The following is a 20,958-nucleotide window of genomic DNA, read 5'->3' as shown; positions in this document are numbered from 1 at the left end:
GATTTAGCATAAACACAAACATTAATCTGACCAGAATATCTATAGTTTCACTGAAACGGATAAAGAATTAGAGATCTGAGAAACTGATAAGGAATAATGAAGCTTCATGTGAAGTGAGGTTGCATTGCATAAGGCTGCCATATGAAGACATGAAGTACTGGTAGGGGACGCATCATTGTGTGTAGCTTGATCGAGGAAAAAGCCTAAATATCCTTTTTATCCTCTTAACCTTTTCCAACTCATAGATTCCTCTGTTTCTTTTTCCCTTTCCTTTCCCAACCAAGTCAAGACCTGGCTAGTTATTTTCACGCCTTCACAGAAAGAGGAAAAAGCTTAGCTATGAACATGCATGAAGGACCTAAGGAAGCTGCTGGCTCCCTCCCGGTTAGGGTTTTTCTGTGTGTTCTTCCAAATGTTCTTAGAAAAGCAGGACATAAAAGAGAAAGTTGAGTTTTTTTTTTTTTTTTTTTGTAATCAAAGAGAAATTTCATTAGATAAATTGTAAAAAAAATCAAAGAACAAAGTGTTTACTGACTTGGAAATTCTTTTGATCTTCAAAGGCATTTAAAAGTTACCATTATCTCATTGGGGCTAACGTGGATATTATTGTCCCCCAACATTTATAATTGTCACTGTTAGCACGTACATTAATCATTAAGAAAGAAAAAAAAAAAGGTTAACTTTTGGTGGATAGTGGCTTAAACCCTTCAACATTAATACTTGGAAAAGAGATTCCCACTAATATTTTATCGGGACATTTTGAAAAAGGCCAAAGAAGAGAAATGTTTTGAAAAGAAGAAATGACAAAAATATCTGATTTATTTTTAGTTTCATGAATCTTTACATTTATTTGATTTGAGAGTTGATGAGTTTTTCTGTCTTTTTTGGAAAAGTTTTGACTTTTTTAAAAAATGAAAGGTTTTTTTTGGTGACTAAAACCTAAATTGACTTATTTTATCGACATAAAAGTGGGAAAATCAGTTTAATTTGAATGGACCAACAGTACTACACATCTATTCTTTGGTGGGATATTAAAAAGGCTTTAATTTGCTTAGTTGGGTAGTTGCAAAAACACACACCAAAATTGTTTGCCTATAAATCCCTCCAACAATATATAGCAGTTTTGGCCATAATCTCAGCCAGCCACCTCCATAAGTCCCCACGCCACAGCTCACCTTTTTCACATTTTTTGGAAAAAAAGCCCCTAAAAGGGCCACGTGTACGTCACCACTGTCCTTCATACTCAATAAATCTTTTTCTTTTTTTTTTGGGTCCGAATATGTACAATAAATCTTGTGAACTACAGAGTCGGATATTATTTCCAAGTCGGTGGAAACACAAGGCAGAAGCAAAGCAAAGACTTTTTTGCATGCGCACGTGCCCTCCCTCACCCCCCCTGAGATCCGAATATTACCTTCAATCTCAATGACAAACATTGGACGGTTGCATTTAATCCGCACCTTACTTGCTTTAAAATCTCATATGTGAAAAAGCAACCTAAAATGTTTGACCTAAAAGCTACGGTTACAACTCAACTCAAACACAGCTTTACTCCTACACCCGAAGTCCTAGGTTTTATTTTGCCGTTCACCAATGTCGCTGGAATATAAAACTTAGAAGAAAAAAAGCATATACTTAAACTTAGACTGGTTTTGTGTTAACTTATTATTGCCTACAAACCTAATGGCATTCAAAATTAAATCTTGACTTACACACAGCTACCTACACGTGCATTTGCACTTTGGTGCATAAACAATTGAATCGGACCATACTGGAGAGTGTCCAGAAGCTGCAGGGCCTAGCCTTCGACCTACCCCACTTCCATTGCAATAAGTAAATAAAATATGATTGTATCTCAATACAAGTGGACCGAGTGTGATTAGGTTAAAAATAAAAAATACCAATGGATAATAAAAAGCATGTAGCCTTTTGAAGGAAGACAGACCTCTAAATTCTATTGCACTGTAGTAAATGTTGCATCCCTCTGTGCGTGTGGCAGACTAAGCAGAGTAGTAGATAGCTAAATTTACTGTACACAACCAAAATTTAGCACATTTCAAATAACAAAACAAAAAGCTCCAGAGGTAAATCTCAGATTCACACTACAAATATATACACACACACACACACAGAGACAAGTCCAGTTACTCAATCATATGGCAAAAGATCTAAATTTACATAGATTACAAAATGCCCCATACCCCACCATGAAGTTTATGTGATAATACATGTACCTCAGTGGGGACAGAAACGTCTATGACCTTAACTGATGACCAAGAGCTCAGCTCTGTAAGCCACATCGGCTTTGCTCTGGTTCTTCTCTTCAGATCTGTAAATTGTTAATAGAAATTGGTAATTAATACAATATTAAACTAATGAAGAAGTGAAGGAGATTAAGACATTAATCAATTCATTAATGTTCTCATTGCAAGTTGTATAATCAATTCATTAATTATTCGACTCTGTAAATTTCCAGGTGAGACTTTCAGACCAAGAATACTAAAAACAACATCTTCCAAAGGAAAGATTCCCAGATCGTGAAGGTCCTGAATTGTCCCCATTTCATGCAATGTAGAAAATGACCGACACCTCTTCCAGTAGACGTGGCTGTGGGTTACATTAGCAATTTTAATTGTGGGTAGGGCCAAAGAGTTGGACAAAATTGTACTAATGGGTGGAAAGTGACCCTATGATTGTGGGGATACGCACACCAAATATTTTATGACTAAAGCATCCCTTGTATTTTTCCATTTTTGCATTCTAAGCCACTGGCAAGAAATTCTCTCCAGAAATTGCGTTACGGTTTCAGCTTCTTTCATATTCAGGCCAAAACGGATAACTAAGAGCAAACTGGAATTTAACCAAACAAAATTCCTGCTACTAGATTATAATTTATGATAACTATTATAAATTTTAACAAGTTGATCTACTAACAAAAGCTACGAAAGCCCAGAAGCTGGAAATATGATATGAGTATGAAAAGAAGACTACTAACTTCAGAAATTCTTCACTTCAATTCAATCTCCACATCTTCGTTGGCAGCTCTAATTCCTCAAAATGGCAAGCTCTTTGAAGTTGAACTTGAGGTGAGTGACTTGAAATGATCTGATGGGACGAAATCTTGCGGCAAATTGGCCCTCTTCACGATCCTCCTCATGTTGTTTTGCAAACTCTGTTGCACTAATTGCTTCACGGCTTTCTTCTCCTCACTCATCATGTCCTCCTCCTCTTCCAAACACTCCTTGGAACCCATGTTCGGGTTTGTAGAAGACGACGAAGAGCCACAAATGGGAGCAGAAACCGCTGCACCCATACTCCCACCAAAGCTTTGTGAAACCTGCTTTCCTTTATCCACTCTCAAACACTCCAAGATCCTTGAGGCTCTCTTCTGTGCCAAAGTGCTACCCAAAAGCGTTAATTCAAGCAATGCCGATACCATTCCCGCCTCGATCATGGCTTGCCTATCCCCAAATGCCTTGTGTGCCATCACCATCAAAATGTAGGATGCCTTCTCTTGACACCCCGGCGAATCGTTCCAATTCAATGCATCAACCAATATTGGGAATGCATCCCGGACACTGCTAATTGCTTTTCGACCTTCGGGGACAGATACCATGTTGCTTAGAATTGCAAGGATTCTTTCACTCACTTCCATGTCTCCAAGCGAATTCAGGAAAAATGGGATCAAATCAGTTTCCAATATGAACGAAATATTGGATGGGAAGATTGAAAGGTTGTAGAGAGCTCTCAAGGCATCTTGCTTAGCTTGAGGGCTACTTGTGTTGTCCAAATTCTTGAGGGTTTTAACCAAGAAGGGTATGGCACCTGAAGCTCCAATGATGGGTTTATTCGAATCCAATGCGCTTAAGCCGAGGAAATTTGCAATTATAGCTTCTGAGACTGATGGGTCTGGAGGATTTGGGGATTCAATGAGTTTAAGCATTTTGTGAATAGCCCCTGCTTGGAGAATAGCAGCCTTGTTTCTGCAAAAGGGGTGGTCCAAAAAGCATTGATAAATTTTTTTAATTCAGAAACAAATGCAACAATGGGTCAATAAAAGTGATTCAAATGCAATTATAATGGGAATAAAGCAACTTAACAGAATGCGAAATAACAAAAAAAATAAAAAATAAACTGGAGAATGCAATTAACACTATGAGATGTCCATGACAGAGTTCATCATTTCACAAACATGCAACACTGTGAGCCCGAAGATAAGAACAGTTGGATTAAATATAAATAATTTATTTTCCAAGTAAAAAACAGTGGAAAAAAACTACTCGGCCTTGAAAATGACGGAAGAATAAAACATCATGGCATGAAAATGACAGAAAACAAAAACACGAATTAAAACCAAAACCAATTGCCCAATTAATCAAAGCTAAGAAGCTGGTTAAACGAAAATGCATGCAAGAAGAACAATCACAGAGAGAAATTAAAACGAGAAAATGACATCAAAACAAAATTAGATCAGACAAGGCTCAAAATCCGAAGAACGTGTTAACTCACACATCGTTGCCGATCCCGAGATTGAGCAGAGCGTAGAGCGATGCGATCTGAGCAACGACGTCGTCGGAGTCGAGCAAGGCGACGAGCGGAGGAATGACTCCGAGCATCGCCAGCGTCGCTCTAGCTTCCACATCTTCCTTGGCGAGCAATCTCACTCTGCTCGCCGCCTCTTTCCTCTTCGCCGAGTCGTCTTCGACCTGCAATTCCTTCGCCACGCGCTTCAGCTCATCCAAAGCCTCCACCTTCTTCTTGGTCACGGCGTCGTTCTCCGACTCCGAGAACTCCGCGAGGTTCAGAAGATCCGAGAGCTTCTCGGACTTCGGTTTTACCTTTTCCAGCTCTTTTTCTTTGGAGTGCGACTGCGACGCGTTTTTCGTCGCGGTTGATCCAGTGGCAGTGGCCGGGGGAGTGGGAGGACTGGACGGAGCGACGTTGTTTTTGTCGTTGTGGTGACGATAGCGGGAGCTGCCGCCGCAACTGACGGCGAAGAAGATTTTCCGGCGGAATGAAGCACCGGAGAAGGATGACCAGAGACGGAAGTGACCGCCTCCTCCGGCGGACGTGGTGGTGGTAGCGCGGTCTAGCACGACGGATCCGATGTCGTTTCGGTGACACTTGGCCATATCGTTTCTCTGCTCCTTTTTTAGTGAACTACATTGCACGGAGAAACGAGCCTAAATGCGAGAGAGAGAGAGAGAGAGAGAGAGAGAGAGAGAGAGAGTATTTGTTAATTGTAACTAAATCTGGTTTTCTTTGTTGTTTATTTATAACGAGCTCTCAGTCCCAGAGACTCTGCTTCTTACTGAACACTGACACCAGAGACACAGGGAGTGATATTTAAGGCCCTGTTTGTATCTTTCTAAATTTATCGAATTATAATTTTTTTTTCACTAAAAATAATGCCATTTTCAAATTACACAATAATAGTTTTCTACACCTTAAAAATTTAAAAAAAAACAGAAGGTAATTTGTTAACTTAAATATTGCATTACAAGATTATCCATGACTAACCTTTTACGCTAGGCGTCAAAGTTTAGTTACGGACTTTGAATACAAAATCTACTCAAATTATAGATAATCTACTTTTTATGCCAAATAATGCTTCAAACTTTAAATGCATAATCTAGTTCAAATTATAAATAGCAGACTTTTGATGTTGCACTTCCAAAATTTTACTTGGCAAATTGAATCTAAAATCTACTCCAACTTATGAATGACATACATCTTACGTCACATATCAAAATCTCGTCACTCACATTGAATCTTAAATTTACCTTAAATTATAAATGAATAACTTTTCACGACACGTATCAAAATTTAGTTCACGGCTTTGAACCTCCAACATACTCTAGCAGAGATGATATGGTTATATTACAAATTTGTGAATTATGGACAAGTCCTTGATCTGCTGGTGTGCAACACAAACAGTGACTTTCCTTATTTTTCAAGACAATAGAACGTGCAAATTTACAACATTTTCCCTTTGATGATTTGATCTGAAAATAAATAAATAATTTATAGAAAGAAAAAGGCTTGTTGAGAAATGAAAAAGCCATTTCTAAAATTTGTGTGGGAAGAGGGACTAGGGAGATAGAAAACTGAGAAAGGGACTTCCAAAGCAAGCCATTAGTTTTCGCATAGGGAAATGAGTAATTTTGCACCATTACTACAGTGTAGTGTACTGACACCGTCGCTACCGTCCATTGAATTATAGATGGGAGAAGCTTCGTGTGGGGCCAGCCGTGTCGTTTTGTTTGGGGCCTAGATGTGGGGTGTACGATAAGTAAGGTACAGATGAGTGTATGGTATAATTGCAAAGTAGTAGTTCACGTCAAAGTGTGTGCAAAGAAAGCTTCTCTGGTTCTCTGTCTGGCTGGAATGTTGCCCAAGTCCAAGTCCAAGCAATAAAAATTTGACTTTTGGGGTTGGAGTTGGAGTATTCATGGGTTCTAATTTGGGCTTAGTGTGAGACTGTTTCAGGTAAACAAATCTTTTGTAATTTGGATTTCATTTCCAAAATTTATAGTTTCTTACTTTATAATCTTATCCCACTATATCGTTGAGGCATTTTCCAAAGTTTATATTGGTTTTCTAATGCATGCATGCAACAATAAGTTTATTTGTGTACTCAATTAGTATTGTATTTTGATTATTATTTACAAAATTTTAAGCATAAATAAAGACATCTAGTTGTGATTAAATGAATAGACGAACACTAAAATAAGTATCATTTCCTTAAATGGTTAACTATTACTCAATTTATGCGTGTGTGTGTGTTTTTTTTCACAAAAATTATCTATGAATAAAGAGTTGAAGACAGACAATTGATTCATTAAAATATAAAATTGTCGCTCAAATAAGCTATGTAAACAGAAAATAAATAAATAAAAACCGTGCCATCTGTTATATATAGTTGACTTCAAGTGAAAAAAAGTTGGCAGATTCACACTGATCAAGTTTACACTTGAAATATAATGATTAGATAGAGAGGATGCATATTTGGTAGGTTCATAATTCATTTGGATTGTCAAAGGAGGCTATCCTAATCAAGCATGATTAATTATTGGTTGTTAGGGTTGCATGCACATTGGTCAGTGATGATAATTGTCACATTTGATTAATCTCGTGACTAATAATGATAATTTTACGATAAGAAGAGACTGAGGATGAGTGGTGTGGGCTATGAACTGATTGAGAGCAATTGGAAAAGAAGACAACAAAAACAAATGCCAATTAGACATTAAAACGACAAATTATGATATGACTTTTGCATCCTAACATAGAGTCGTTCAATTATGAGTTTAGCACTTTAACACGAAGAAAATTAGCGTCCATTATTAATGAACATAGTTAAGCTTTTGCTTTGTGAATTATTATGAGTTTGTATATGGGTACCACCTACGAAGTGTCAAGTCATACAAATTTTGGATTTTTAGTCTCAAAACATTCTCTAATTGGTAAAGATGACGACAATGATATAATTATTTTGGGCACATGCACGTCCAGTAGTGTAGCTATAATATTTATATCGACATTTTTCATGCATGGGCCCAGTCCAGTGATATAATTTTGATGCGATTTTGACATTTTTCCTCCATCTGTTTGTTTCCCTACAATCTTAATCCCATACTAGGATTCGAATCGAAGTATTGCTCTTTATTCTTCTGTCACAAAACTTGATTTGGATGCAAATTTTAAATTGAATGGGACGGGATATGCGGGCAATCACCCATGTCGGAAAAACTAACTTTTTTTCTTCCATCAACTGCTCTTAACCACTTGAACCGAGACACATGCCCCTTACCCCCCTAAAAAAATAACTTATTTGTTAATCTTTTGTTTGGTTTGAAATTAGAGTAGAGATTTAAACAGAACTCTCCACAATACGTAACTCAGGCAGGCAGGCAGGCGGGCACTTCTTAACATCTGAAAGCTAAACGAACCAACACCAACCTTTTTGTTAAGCTTTATTTACAATTCGAAGCACCGGAATCAGTCGAGATCAGTCATTCGCAACCATGGCATCGGCAGCAGACGTGTTCTCCAGTTTCTTGATGAGCAGCCTCTTATGGGGAGTAAGGTCTTTGGCAGATGGGGACACCTCAGCATCAACAATAAGAGAGTCTTCCTCATTGAAATCCCCTCTTAAGACTCCCATTGCAATTTCATTCTCAACCAACTGTTGTATCACCCGCTTAACTGGTCTTGCACCATAGTTTGGATCAAAGCCCAGTGTACCCAGAACCTCCACAGCTTCCTTTGTGTAGTAAAGATCAATTTTCTTCTGCTTCAGCCTGTCTTTCAACCTGTTCATCTGCAATCGGAATGGGCATTGAAGCATTTAACCACCATCTCTAATACGACTCAGTAAGAAAGAAAAAGAAAAGAAAAAGACATTTAGATAATATCTAAAAGAAGGAAAGGTGGAAGATCGATTACTCACTTGTAGCTCAACAATACTACCGATCTCTTTTGAGTCCAAAGGCTGGAAGACAATATACTCGTCAATTCGATTCATAAATTCAGGGCGGAAAGTTTGTCTCGCCAACTCAACAACTTGTCTTTTCATAACTTCATAAACTGCATCCTTGCTATCATGTGTATTACGAAGAGTTTCAAGTATGTAGTGGGAGCCCAGGTTTGAGGTCATTATCACCACACAATTGGTGAAGCTTACAGTTCGCCCTTGAGAGTCGGTGATCCTCCCATCATCCAACAATTGTAATAAAATGTTGAAGACATCATGATGTGCTTTCTCTATTTCATCAAACAGCACTACACAATAAGGTCTTCGACGAACCACTTCTGTTAGCTGCCCACCTTCTTCGTAACCAACATAACCAGGTGGTGCCCCAACCAAGCGTGAAACTGCATGTTTTTCCATGTACTCGCTCATATCAATTCTGACAAGAGCATTTTCCGTGTTAAAGAGATAGCCAGCCAAAGCCTTTGCCAGCTCTGTTTTCCCCACACCAGTTGGACCCATGAACATAAAACTTGCTATTGGTCGGTTTGGGTCAGATAGGCCTGCCCTTGAACGTCGAATTGCATCAGCCACTGATTTCACAGCTATATCCTGACCGACCACCCTCTTATGAAGAACCTGTTCTAGCATAACTAGCTTGTCTCTTTCTGATTGTTGAAGGTTTGACAAGGGTATACCAGTCCATTTGCTTACAATTTCAGCAATATCAAGATCGGTGACTTCTTCTCGAAGCAAAGCATTTCCAGACTTCTGATACTCAGCAAGGTTTTTCTCTGCCTCTTCTAACTGGCGTTGTAGGGATGTTAGAGTTCCATATTTGAGCTCCGCAGCACGATTTAGGTCATAGTCACGTTCAGCAGATTCCATCTCTTGGTTTACTCTATCAATCTACAAAAATTAGAAACATATGAATCAGCAACTCAAGGGATGAGGAAACTTGCCAACAACAATAATGGACGAATACCTCTTCTTTAACTGATCGTATCCGAGTCATGAGAGCCTTCTCATGATCCCATTGTTCGGTTAATTCTTTTTGTTTCTGCTTAAGCAATGCCAGATCATTTTCCAGCTTGCTTAACCTTTCTTTCGATGATTTATCAGTGTCATTTTGCACAGACAGCTTCTCCATCTCCAACTTCAACACAGCTCTGTCTACCTCATCCAATTCAGTGGGCTTAGAAGTGATCTCCATCTTCAGCTTTGCAGCAGCTTCATCAACGAGATCAATGGCTGAAACAGAGAAGATAAGTTACAAAACTTATAGTTGACAAAAGAGAAAACAGAAGAATTTAATGGTAAGAGTCTTCAAGGGTGTGGGTGTGACTAAGCTTTTCATTTTTTCAGCTTTATAGAATCAGATATCCTAGTCCAATACTAAACATGAAGACAAATTCACAAGAGGGAACTATAAAGAAAATTCTAGTTCTTCCATCCCTTCTTTTCTTTATTACGTTGGCTCCAAGCCCTCTATTTGTATTGGTTGAAATCCACCCAATGGAAGTTCCAAAAAAATGAGTGCATCTTATTCCTATACTTGCAAGATCTATCAAACACAAATTTTATTTTGAGAAAACAAATCCCACCACCCCTCCTCATCCCCTCCTGCCACAAAAGCCTATAAGGTGGAAATTATTATTACCTTTGTCAGGCAAAAAACGTTCTGTAATGTATCTGTCAGAAAGAACAGCTGCAGAAACAAGGGCACTATCTGATATTTTCACACCATGATGCAGCTCATAGCGCTCACGCAAGCCACGAAGAATGGATATTGTGTCTTCGACAGATGGCTGGCCACAAAACACTTGTTGAAATCTACGCTCAAGTGCAGGATCCTTCTCAACATACTTTCTGTACTCATTTAATGTAGTTGCTCCTATACAGCGAAGCTCACCTCTCCCAAGCATTGGCTTCAACAAGTTCCCAGCATCCATCGCACCACTTGTAGCCCCTACAAGAATCATTAACAAGGACATCAGGAGAAAACACAACAGACCCACAAAAAAAAAAAAGACTCTACTTTTGCACAAACCTGCTCCTACAACAGTATGAATCTCATCAATGAATAATATAATCTGTCCATTTGAAGCAGTAACTTCCTTCAACACAGCTTTCAACCTTTCCTCAAAATCCCCACGAAACTTGGCACCAGCAACCAATGAACCCATATCTAAGGAAATCAACTGTAGAATAGAAGACAAAATGCAAAACTATGTATAAATTTGAAGATCAAGGAAAAAAATATTTTGAAACCAAGGTTTCGTTTCTACATAAAACTCTTATTGTCTTATAGTTTTTAGAATTGATAATTAAAACTAAAACGAATGACTACCTTTCTATTCAATAGCGGTTCTGGAACATCCCCACGCACAATTCGTTGAGCTAATCTGCAGATCATACAAAAGTTATAGTAAAACAATACAACAGAACAATGCATAGGATGCACAATGAATAATCTGGCAATTTATGCCACCAGGCAAATTGTTCAACATCAGTCTTTATGTGATAATAGCAATGCTTGAGAATACCAGAACATCTGGGTGGTTGATTGAACAAACTTACTTCCTAAGGTGTTATGGTAGTGCCCAGAAGGCATGTAAAAGATGCATCAAGTCAACGAAATTACTCATATAAATTAAATAAACTAAGGCATATATCTTAGAACTTTTTGAAACAGTCATAACAAAGTACAGCAAAGCAATGCACTTGAATGAACATACCCTTCAGCAATCGCAGTTTTTCCCACACCAGGCTCACCAATAATAACAGGATTGTTTTTCGTTCTCCTGGACAATATCTGGATACACCGCCGTATTTCATCATCTCGGCCTATAACAGGATCAAGTTTGCCACGCCTAGCGAGTTCAGTTAAGTCATTCCCGTATTTATCCAAGGCCTCATATTTTCCTTCGGGATCTATACACAATATGGATTATATTAATTAAAGCATATAAAAATAGCAAGTACACAGATTTCTAAAACATCAACTTAAGGTGGAGCACATCATACTTTGATCAGTGACTCTCTGACTTCCACGAACATCCTTAACAGCCTCCTTCAAATCCTTATCACTAAGCTGGAGATTTCTAAACAATTGCTGCCCAAACCGAGTATCTGACTGGAACGCCAACACAAGGTGCTCCACCGACACGAAATCATCTCCCATGTCTTTCTTCTGCCGCCGGGCATTGTCCAACACACCACTCAGATGTGAGCCCATAACAGGCCCAGAGGTGGCACCCGTCACCTGCCACAACACAATGTTCAAATTGTTCACTACCTCCTACAAACAAAGCCATTACATATTTGATATGATGCAAAATGAGATATGGGTTTTCATCAAAGCACCTTGGGTTGCTGAGCAATGAAGTTATCAGTAGCTTGAAGAACCGTGGTGTTGTCTAAGCCAGCCTTGGTGAAAATTCTCCTGGCCAAACCATCCTTTTGCTCCAAAAGCGCTTTCATTAAGTGCTCAGTTTCCACAACCTGTTGCTTGCTAACTCGGGCGGCATCAACAGCACCCACAATGCCCTCCCAAGCCATCTCAGTGTACTCATTCGGATTAGCCTGATATTTCAATCAACAACAAAAATTAGCCTCCAATTATTTTCATATAATTCAATACTTGATGAAATTAAATGAGAAAACTTTCAGAGCTTGTGACCTGAGAAGAGGTTGTGGCTGAGTAGAATTTGGGAGTGGAAGAGTGAAAGCTGCGAGTGAAGGCGGTTGCCAAATACTTGACTGAAACGACATTACTGCTCTCTGAAACGACGTTGGGGCGAGAGAAGGGAGCAACGGAGCTATCGAAGGCGCGAGCGGAGGCTGCCACTGCGATTGCACGAGACTGAGAGATAGAGTTTCTTGGGGCTTTAGAGGCGTTCAGGGACGCCAAAGCCAAAGTCGACTGGGTGAGTCTTGTGGCTCTGCGGCTCGCCATTGGACCATGAAATGAAACCAAATAATCACAAAAGCAAGCTCAATGGTGAAGGGTTTTGCTATAAAATAGTCTCTTCAGAGAGCGAGTGAAAAAGACTGAAGAAGACTTGGAGAAGAGGCAATAGAAGGTTGTAGAAGAAGCATCTGGAGGTGTCCAGTGTCGTCTAGTTTTCCTTCCTTAATTTTTTTTTTTCATTTGCCCGCGTTTGTTTGTCCAAAAAATCATTGATCCAAACCCAATATAAGTCCATCCAACAGACCCAATTATTTAAGTTGTGGGCCAATTCGATAAATTGGATCGAGTTCGAGTATATCGGATTGAGTGAATTCTCCATTAAAGAGAGTTGTGCTTGAGTGAATCGCTATGCCTGATTGGCGGCTGGTGGCCGTTGATACATGAGAGGTCTACATTGCATCAACAGTTGAAGTGTTTGTGCGAGTGCCTGCACTTGGCATTTCCAAAACTGTAGTATCTATGCGCACACATATATATATATATATAGTCCCATTCTATAGAGGGATCCTCAAATAATTTTATTTGAGGACGCCTTAGGGTATCCTACAAATTTTTCTCAATGATTCAAACCATCTATTTTTAAGGTCTTCATTCATAGATCATCATTACAAAAAATTAGACAAATCGGAAACCGTTTCGACATCCAATTGTGTATTACAAAATCAATGAACACGATGCTTCAAAAAAGTACTAAAATTTCTATAACTCAAAATGAGTGGTCAAATGATATCGGATTCAAATAATTTTTTGTAGAGATGATCTTTGAATGAGTATGTACAAAATAGACGGTTTGGATTAGTGAAATACAGTCCGAGTGGGGCCTACAAGAGGTGTCCTCAAATAAGCTTATTTGAGGGATCCCTCAATGAAAGCTCTCTTTATATATATATATATATATATATAAAGAAATTTAGAAAAACAAATATAAGCAAACGTAGTTTAAATAACCGGAAGTCTAGAAAAAACAAATATAAGTCTCCTAGTCACCTTCGTAAAAAACGTCATTATAAACGTAGGAATCATTCTTATCACTCTAATGATGAATTCTACAAGAAAAAGTCTCGCTTTAAGAAAAGATGGTCAAATAAGCCTAAAGGAAAGCACTTTAAGAACAACTTTAAGAAAAAAACCGACATGAGTAAGGTAAAATGTTATAAGTGTCAGAAATTCGGACACTATGCTAATAAGTGTAAAGTTAAAGATACTATCAAACAATTACAGATCACGGATGCAGATAAAGATAAATTAATTAAAGTTCTTGAGTTAAGAGATTCTGAGTCAGGTGACCTAACTATGGTATGTGATTCTGAGTCATCCAACTATGAGTCTTCTGATTCCTACCTGAGTTCACCTAATATTCAAATAGGTTGTAAAGATAAGTGTTGTAATACTCTTAAATCTGTTTCTGTTTTAACTAAGCAAGAAGAGCAAGAAGAATTGCTAATTGACCTAATTTGTAAAATAGAACACCCTGAGTTGAAATCTGAATATCTAAAGAAATTTAGAAAAATTATAGCTCATACAGATACAGCTCAACCCTCTTCCTCTACTATAAGTCTAAATACTACCTTAGAAAGGTTTCATAAGAAAAAAGAGGTCTCTTTGCATGATTTACATTCTGAAGTAAAATTGTAAAAAAGAAAATAATTGAATTAAAACAATTAAGTTATAAATTACAGGCTGAGAATTATGACATCCGACATAGTTTAAATTCCTTACTAGATAAAGAGTTGTCTAAAACTGATAGTCAACCAAGCAGTCCTACCCATTCTGAAGGAAATGAGGAGTCTTGTCAAGTCGTTAATTTAATTAATCATGTCTCTTTTAGAAAATGGTACTCTAAAGTCAATATAATTATTAAGGATTTTGAATTAGAAACTATTGCTTTGTTTGATTCTGGTGCTGATCTTAATTGCATAAAAGAGGGATTAGTTCCCACTAAATATTATACAAAATCTGCAGAATCCTTAAGTACAGCGTCTGGAAAAATGCTACACTTAAACTATGAAATCCCTAAAGCCCATGTTTGCCAAAACAAGATCTGCTTTAAAACTTCATTTGTTTTAATTAAAAACATAACTGATAAAGTCATTTTAGGATTACCCTTTATAAGTCTTTTATACCCTTTGCAAGTTGAATTTGATGGGGTTGTTTCAAACCCTTTAGGAGAAAAAGTTAAGTTTGATTTTCTTACTCGTTCTGAATTACATGAGCTGAAAACTGCAAAGAAAAATATTAATGCTATAACTACTTCTTTAATTCTTGATAAATCAAACCAAATTAGACATCTGCAGGATGAGGTAAAATCTAAACGAATTGAGTCTCAATTAAGTACTCCTAGCATGCATGTTCAGATTCAGGAATTTGAGAAAAAATTGGTTCTTGCTGAAATATGTTCTGATTTACTTACTGCTTTTTGGCATAGAAAGAATCATATTGTAAGTCTGCCTTATATAAAGAATTTTTCTGAGAAAAATATACCTACTAAAGCTCGTCCTATCCAAATGAGTCATGAAATATTGGAATTTTGTAAAAGTGAGATAAATGACTTATTACAGAAAAAAAAAATTAGACGAAGTAAGTCTCCATGGTCTTGCCCCGCTTTTATGTACAGAAAAATGCTGAGTTGGAAAGAGGATCACCTAGATTAGTTATTAATTATAAGCCTCTTAATACTGTTCTTGAATGGATTAGATATCCTATACCTAATAAAAGAGATTTAATTAATCGCCTAAGCAAAGCTGTTATATTTTCTAAGTTTGATTTGAAAAGTGGATTTTGGCAAATACAAATTACTGAGTCTGATCGATATAAGACTGCTTTTGTAACTCCCTTTGGTCATTATGAGTGGAATGTCATGCCCTTTGGTCTTAAGAATGCTCCTAGTGAATTCCAAAATATAATGAATGAAATTTTTAATCCTTACAGTCAATTTTCTATTGTTTATATTGATGATGTGCTTATATTTTCTGAGTCCATAGAACAGCATTGGAAACACTTGCATAAATTTCTACATGTCATAAAAACCAATGGATTAGTCGTTTCTGCTAAGAAAATTAAGTTGTTTCAAACGCATATTAGATTCCTTGGATTTAATATAAGCCAATCACAAATACATCCTATAGATAGAGCCATACAATTTGCAAATAAATTTCCTGATCAGATTATTGATAAGAACCAATTGTAGAGATTTTTAGGATCACTTAATTATATTTCTGATTTTTATAAAAATTTGAGAAAACAATGTAAGCCCTTGTTTGATAGATTACATACTAACCCTCCTCCTTGGTCCTCTATTCATACTGAGCTTGTTAAGCAAATCAAGAGTCATGTTAAGACACTTCCCTGTCTTGGCATTCCTACTACAGATTCATTTAAAATTGTTGAAACCGATGCTTCTGATATAGGTTATGGAGGTATTCTTAAGCAAAAAACTGATTCTATTCCCCCTGAGCAAATTATACGTTTTCATTCTGGTACTTGGACTAAGTTGCAATATAATTACAGTACTATTAAAAAAGAAATATTAGCCATTGTATTATGCATTACTAAGTTTCAAGATGATTTATTAAATCAAAAATTTCTTATACGGGTTGATTGTAAATCCGCTAAACATGTATTAGAAAAAGATGTTCAAAATATTGCATCAAAACAGATTTTTGCACGCTGGCAAGCGCTTTTAAGCATATTTGATTTTGATATTGAATTTCTTAAAGGCAGTGAGAATTCTATTCCTGATTTTCTTACCAGAGAGTTTTTACAGGATAAGCAATGGCCGAAAGAAAAGAAAAAGATAAGCATAAAGAGCAATACAGCCAACAAATGCCCAGAATCCTCCCTGCATCATTAAGCCAAAAAACCATAAAGAATGAGCCTAGTTCATCTTCCTTTCCTAAGCTTGAGCCTTCTACAATTACTCCTTTCCCTGGTCTTTCTCCTATCCCTATAGATAATAGGTTTAGCCCTTTAGGATCTACATTGAGCCAAATGAGACCTAATTACCAATCTGCACTTACATCTAGCTATGATCCCCTTGCTTTACCACCTACTGCAACCCCACTTTCCTCTTCTACATTTAGACCCAAGACTTCTCCTTATGTTCCTAAAAGTACTGCTAATCTTTTTATTATTGAACCCCATGTTTCTACTTCTATAAATCCTGCAATGCTTGCCCTGAACCATTTCCCTCCTGGATTCCATTTCATGCCTCACAGTCCATACAAGTCCCTCAAATTGTACCGAGAAATACTCCATGAAACTAAATCTGTTGATATTAAGCCTATCCGAGATAAAATTGATCCCCAGAAAATCATTTATCACTCTATATACATCTACCAGATCCTAAATCAAAAGAGTTGGGGTGCACACCCTTATGAGCTAAGGACTCTTCCTTCTAAATTGCAATACAATTATGCTGATTATGTTGAGTCCTTTTATTACATATTTCTGCATCAAACCCCTGAATTTTCCCATTCATGGTTTATTAATTTTGATAATAAATTTCGTCCTGAACTTCCTTATTGGTTTCTCCAATGGTGGGATACACACGGACCTAAGTCAGAAATCATTCCTGCACAAATTACTGAGCTTATTACTATATTCTCTTCTAAAGTCAAACTCCCTGAACGTGATTTATTCTTTCCTATGCCCTTACTATTTTTCATCCGCTATAAGATTCCTTAGATTATGAAATGGTCTTACAATATTAATTGGGAATCCCGTATCTTTTCTCGTCAATTTTCTGTTAAATGGTGGGATCGTTTTGAAATCCACCGTATTGCTGAGTATTTTTATAGAGATTTCCCTAAGCCACCAAAACATGAGCCTGAGACAACTTCTTCTCATTCCTCCCAGACAAATCTTTCTGTGGAAGGAAAATCTAAAACTGAGTTACAAGATATGGCTAAGCAGTTACTCCTACAAGCCTCACAGATGCAAGATGATGATGAAGACAATGAGTCACAATCCTCTTCCAGTTGCCAGCCTCGCCAGACGAGCCCTAGTCCTGACCGACCCATGAGATGGTCTGACTATCCCCATGGTCAAGATCCTAATGAAGCTTATACTGCATACGATTTGAATTCCGACTGAGCGTTCATTATCGGACAAAATTGAATGATGAATTATTTGATTCCCTCAGAAAGCATCTACGTTAAAGCTGAGTCAAAAGTTAAGTTAAAGCCGAAGTTGAAGTAAAAGCATCCGAGTTAAAGCTAGGTCAAAAGCTGAGCCTTTAGTGAAAGCTAAAGCATTTGAGTAAAAGACTATTTGTAATTATTGTACTCTGGTTAAATTACCTTGGTTATTTTTCTTTCCTAAGGTTAAGATTTTCTTTTTAAGGAGGCCTTGGCCTCAATTGTAGCAGGAGGAAAAAATTTAGTTTTCTTAGTTTAAAATTGTTCTATCAGAAACAATGATCCTGAAGAACAGCTGAGTGTGTGCAGAACTAAGAGCTATCTTTTGTAAGCATTCTCATAAGCCTATGTCATTATAAAATTTGAAGTATTTTAAAATTATCATTATGTTCATACATTCATTATTTTTTATACGTAAAGACTTATCTATTTTAGTTTCTATTTTGTCTAATTGTTTTCCTATGGTAATCAGACTTTGATTTGTATAATTATTTTGTTCAATGATACGCTTGTTAGGCTCATCAGACTGGTCTGCTATTTTAAAAGGGCTTGCAACAACAGTTCTGGATCCGTGTTTAAACATAATAGTTTCTGCAGGAGGATGACTAGATACGACTTCAGATTGGTCTAACTTTACCCATTTTTCTTTAGTTATTGTTTTTAACTCAGTAGGGCTATACCGGCTTTCTACAAAATCAAGATAAAACATCTCTTTTTTCTCAGATCTCATGTAGGTTTTCCATTCAGTGAATATTGTTTGTCTTATATTTGCATTAGGAACAATTTGGTGATATATCTCTCTTCTAGATTTATTAGCAGGGTCATGCAAATGTTTATCTAGAGCTTTCCAATTAATTTTAAACGACTCAGTTCTTTTGAGGACGCTTAATTGTTTATCTATATCATACATATGGGCTGTAGCTATTTCGCTGGCTAAAAAATCAGATTGGGTAGGCGATGTAGGAGGAGACTCAGGCTTGGATTCATGTGTAGGTGGAGTGTAACAAGGATGACTTACTTGGGCCTTTTTTCTTAAGGATTCTAATTTTAAATCAATTAAGGCTCTTTCCATTTCTAAGTCTCTTTCTTGTATTGAGGAAGAAGCAGATGAATTTCTAGCAGGTTCATGCCTCTTAGATGGACTAGGTGTAGGTAATTGTTGTAAATGAACATTAGACTTAGGCTGATTACCGAAATTAATTTTAACAGTGCCATCTAAATATTGCTGTATATAGTCTAAGTTATTTAAACTACGTTGTATAGGTGCAGGTTGAGATTCAGTAACTAAAGTCCAATCTCTAGGCAGATTAATCTCAGACCATTTAATTGTATGAGGAATACTTATATTAGCATCAGGTGTACGGCTTTGTATTAATAATGTGTGATCTCTAGGACTTTTATTTAGGGCTTGAAAATTCATATTTGTACCTGTAACTTTATAGTATATTCTGTAAATCAAAGCTATAGGTTGGGTACCTGGTAAAACATTATAACCGGAAGTCTTAATATTTAGAGTTAAAGTTTTAAGAATATGGGGATCATTTAGACTTATTGTAAAATTGGGATAACAATCAAAATGTACTGGACCATTACAAAGACTTGACTCAATCATACCAAGCACAGAATCATTAAATACAGTAAATCTAGCATCACGTAAGCAAAGTAAAATAGAAGCTTGTAATCCTAATCTAGTTAATGGCTTAGCAGCAACTTGAACAAGACCAATATGCAAGAAATTATTTCCATCATGCCTATGTTTTTTAATGGCATCTAGATTGAGTAATTGACAAGACTCATGTTCTTTACTCAAAGCATATACTTGTTCTACTGTCTTAACATGTGTAGTTGTATTAAATGTACTTAGTGACCATTTTTTCCTATATATATTTTTATCAGGTACTTTAGGTATATTCCAGTCTCTAAATTCTAGTTGTTCATTATCATTATTAGAATTATACTCAAAATGTTCTTCATTTACAATCTCAGGTAGGCGACCTATAGTGGTTCTAGAGCTGCTCGAACTACAAGAATTTGTTCTAAAGAGGCGACTCATAATACTCAAGTGTATGGGGTTGGAAGAGTGAAGAAGAAGATAAATAGTGACTTCTAAATCTTGCTGTTTATCCTAAAAGAAACCTATTAGTGACCTCCCTAACTCTCTGTCTCCTGCCCACCGTTTCGTGCCTCACCTGGGACTTATCGATTGGAAAAAGGACTCACGGGTCAGACCTTAAGGGAGGAAACCAAAAAAGGACTTGAAGGATAAAAGAAAGAAAAGAAGAAACCAAGAACTTCAACTCAGAAATCCTAAACCAGCCACTTGGGTTGGATGAGTTGCAACTTAGACAGAATTCTCACAACTCTTACGGCTCTGATACCAGAAGGGGTCTAGAACTGAAGGATTAGCATATATAGTTAGGAAACAGACATAATAAAAAAGTCGCAGTTTATGCATAAATCTTATTAAAGAATAAGCAAATATTGAATGTATAAAAAATAATGAATGTATGAACATAATGATAATTTTAAAATACTTCAAATTTTATAATGACATAGGCTTATGAGAATGCTTACAAAAGATAGCTCTTAGTTCTGCACACACTCAGCTGTTCTTCAGATCATTGTTTCTGAGAGAACAATTTTAAACTAAGAAAACTAAATTTTTTCCTCCTCCAACAACTGAGGCCAAGGCCTCCTTAAAAAGAAAATCTTATATATATATATATATAAAGGCACAAGGCCTCAAGTTAAAAGTGAAACATTCAATACCGCCAAAAAGGCCTTGGTGAAGTAAAGTATTAAAAGTTAAAACATTGTAAAGGATGGAGTCACTCTGACCCACAGTAATTAGAAAAGTAGTCAATCTGGAGTCAAATTGAAAGGTCTACATACTAAATAGGTTTGGAACCCCAGTGTTCAGTATAAATGATGGAGTACACTGTCTTTCAAATTCATTGTGGCTACCAACATTTTATGCAAAAATCACAATACTTTAAAGAGTTCATTCTGTATGAGAACTGAATCAGATTGGGGTCTCCGCAAAGCCGAAATTCACTTGCTCTTCTTGGGTTCTCTTGCATAATCGTTTATCAGTCCATCTACTTCCTTCCAGAACAGGCCTTCCACCAATACTCCATCCTTGGTAAACCTGGAAAAGTACAGTAGACAGAGAAGGAGAAAGTAGATCAAAATATGTTAGTGCAATCTGAAACTCCAAGATGCAATACAAACACAATTGTGAGCTGTGTTGTGAGCACTTACCACTGAGTAACACTCTTCGTGAATTCCACCGGTTTGTTTGCAGATATCGATTTTGGATCTGCACTTGCTACTGTAAGTGTGTACAAGTCAGAAAATCTTGGTAATTTGGAAGACAC

The 20,958-nt window shown here is 36.9% G+C and overlaps 3 protein-coding genes across 4 annotated transcripts in view; all 3 read right to left on the bottom strand.

The window, feature by feature from the left end:
• Positions 1 to 2,025: 2,025 nt before the first annotated feature.
• Positions 2,026 to 5,332, bottom strand: LOC103320748 (U-box domain-containing protein 17-like). Of its 2 annotated transcripts, XR_513359.2 has the most exons (3): positions 4,510 to 5,317; positions 2,996 to 3,983; positions 2,026 to 2,329 (listed from the first exon to the last, which is right to left on the bottom strand). XR_513359.2 is itself a non-coding variant. In XM_008222467.2 (2 exons), exons 1-2 carry the CDS (start codon positions 5,130 to 5,132, stop codon positions 3,053 to 3,055), a joined length of 1,554 nt encoding a protein of 517 aa, XP_008220689.2. In that variant the 5' UTR covers positions 5,133 to 5,332; the 3' UTR covers positions 2,857 to 3,052. The 2 variants fall into 2 exon arrangements, 1 of the variants encoding a protein (XP_008220689.2); XM_008222467.2 differs by lacking the exon at positions 2,026 to 2,329 and having other exon boundaries at positions 2,857 to 3,983; positions 4,510 to 5,332.
• Positions 5,333 to 7,728: 2,396 nt separating this feature from the next.
• Positions 7,729 to 12,548, bottom strand: CLPB4 (casein lytic proteinase B4). The gene is made up of 10 exons (XM_089045979.1): positions 12,156 to 12,548; positions 11,840 to 12,058; positions 11,501 to 11,738; positions 11,212 to 11,407; positions 10,824 to 10,878; positions 10,524 to 10,674; positions 10,134 to 10,442; positions 9,459 to 9,724; positions 8,453 to 9,382; positions 7,729 to 8,323 (listed from the first exon to the last, which is right to left on the bottom strand). The coding sequence occupies exons 1-10, from the start codon at positions 12,429 to 12,431 to the stop codon at positions 8,012 to 8,014; spliced, it is 2,952 nt and encodes a 983-aa protein (XP_088902105.1). The 5' UTR covers positions 12,432 to 12,548; the 3' UTR covers positions 7,729 to 8,011.
• A 7,898-nt stretch (positions 12,549 to 20,446) lies between these two features.
• Positions 20,447 to 20,958, bottom strand: part of LOC148919647 (signal peptidase complex subunit 2-like) — a 2,398-nt gene continuing 1,886 nt past the window's right edge. The window contains exons 4-5 of the mRNA XM_089047383.1: positions 20,843 to 20,958; positions 20,447 to 20,729 (exon numbers count right to left, since the gene is read on the bottom strand). The exon at positions 20,843 to 20,958 is cut by the window's right edge and continues 24 nt beyond it. Of these exons, the coding sequence (XP_088903509.1) occupies positions 20,633 to 20,729; positions 20,843 to 20,958 (213 nt within the window). The 3' untranslated portion in view covers positions 20,447 to 20,632. The remainder of the gene's footprint in view (positions 20,730 to 20,842) is intronic.

This window comes from Prunus mume, linkage group LG2 (genome assembly GCF_029339155.1).
Source record: "Prunus mume cultivar Tortuosa linkage group LG2, ASM2933915v1, whole genome shotgun sequence".
NCBI lineage: Eukaryota > Viridiplantae > Streptophyta > Magnoliopsida > Rosales > Rosaceae > Prunus > Prunus mume.
The sequence above is the reverse complement of the archived record's forward strand: the minus strand, read 5'-3'. Positions and strand labels throughout refer to the sequence as shown.

What these genes read in the sequence shown, in the direction of transcription:
- LOC103320748 (XM_008222467.2), bottom strand. Translation starts at nt 5,132, where the DNA reads ATGGCCAAGTGTCACCGAAACGACATCGGATCCGTCGTGCTAGACCGC. An exon ending in CTCGGGATCGGCAACGATGT is followed by an intron (nt 3,984 to 4,509) that starts GTGAGTTAACAC and finishes CCCCTTTTGCAG; the next exon opens with AAACAAGGCTGCTATTCTCC.
- CLPB4 (XM_089045979.1), bottom strand. Translation starts at nt 12,431, where the DNA reads ATGGCGAGCCGCAGAGCCACAAGACTCACCCAGTCGACTTTGGCTTTG. An exon ending in CAGCCACAACCTCTTCTCAG is followed by an intron (nt 12,059 to 12,155) that starts GTCACAAGCTCT and finishes TTGAAATATCAG; the next exon opens with GCTAATCCGAATGAGTACAC. An exon ending in TCATACTGTTGTAGGAGCAG is followed by an intron (nt 10,443 to 10,523) that starts GTTTGTGCAAAA and finishes TGATTCTTGTAG; the next exon opens with GGGCTACAAGTGGTGCGATG.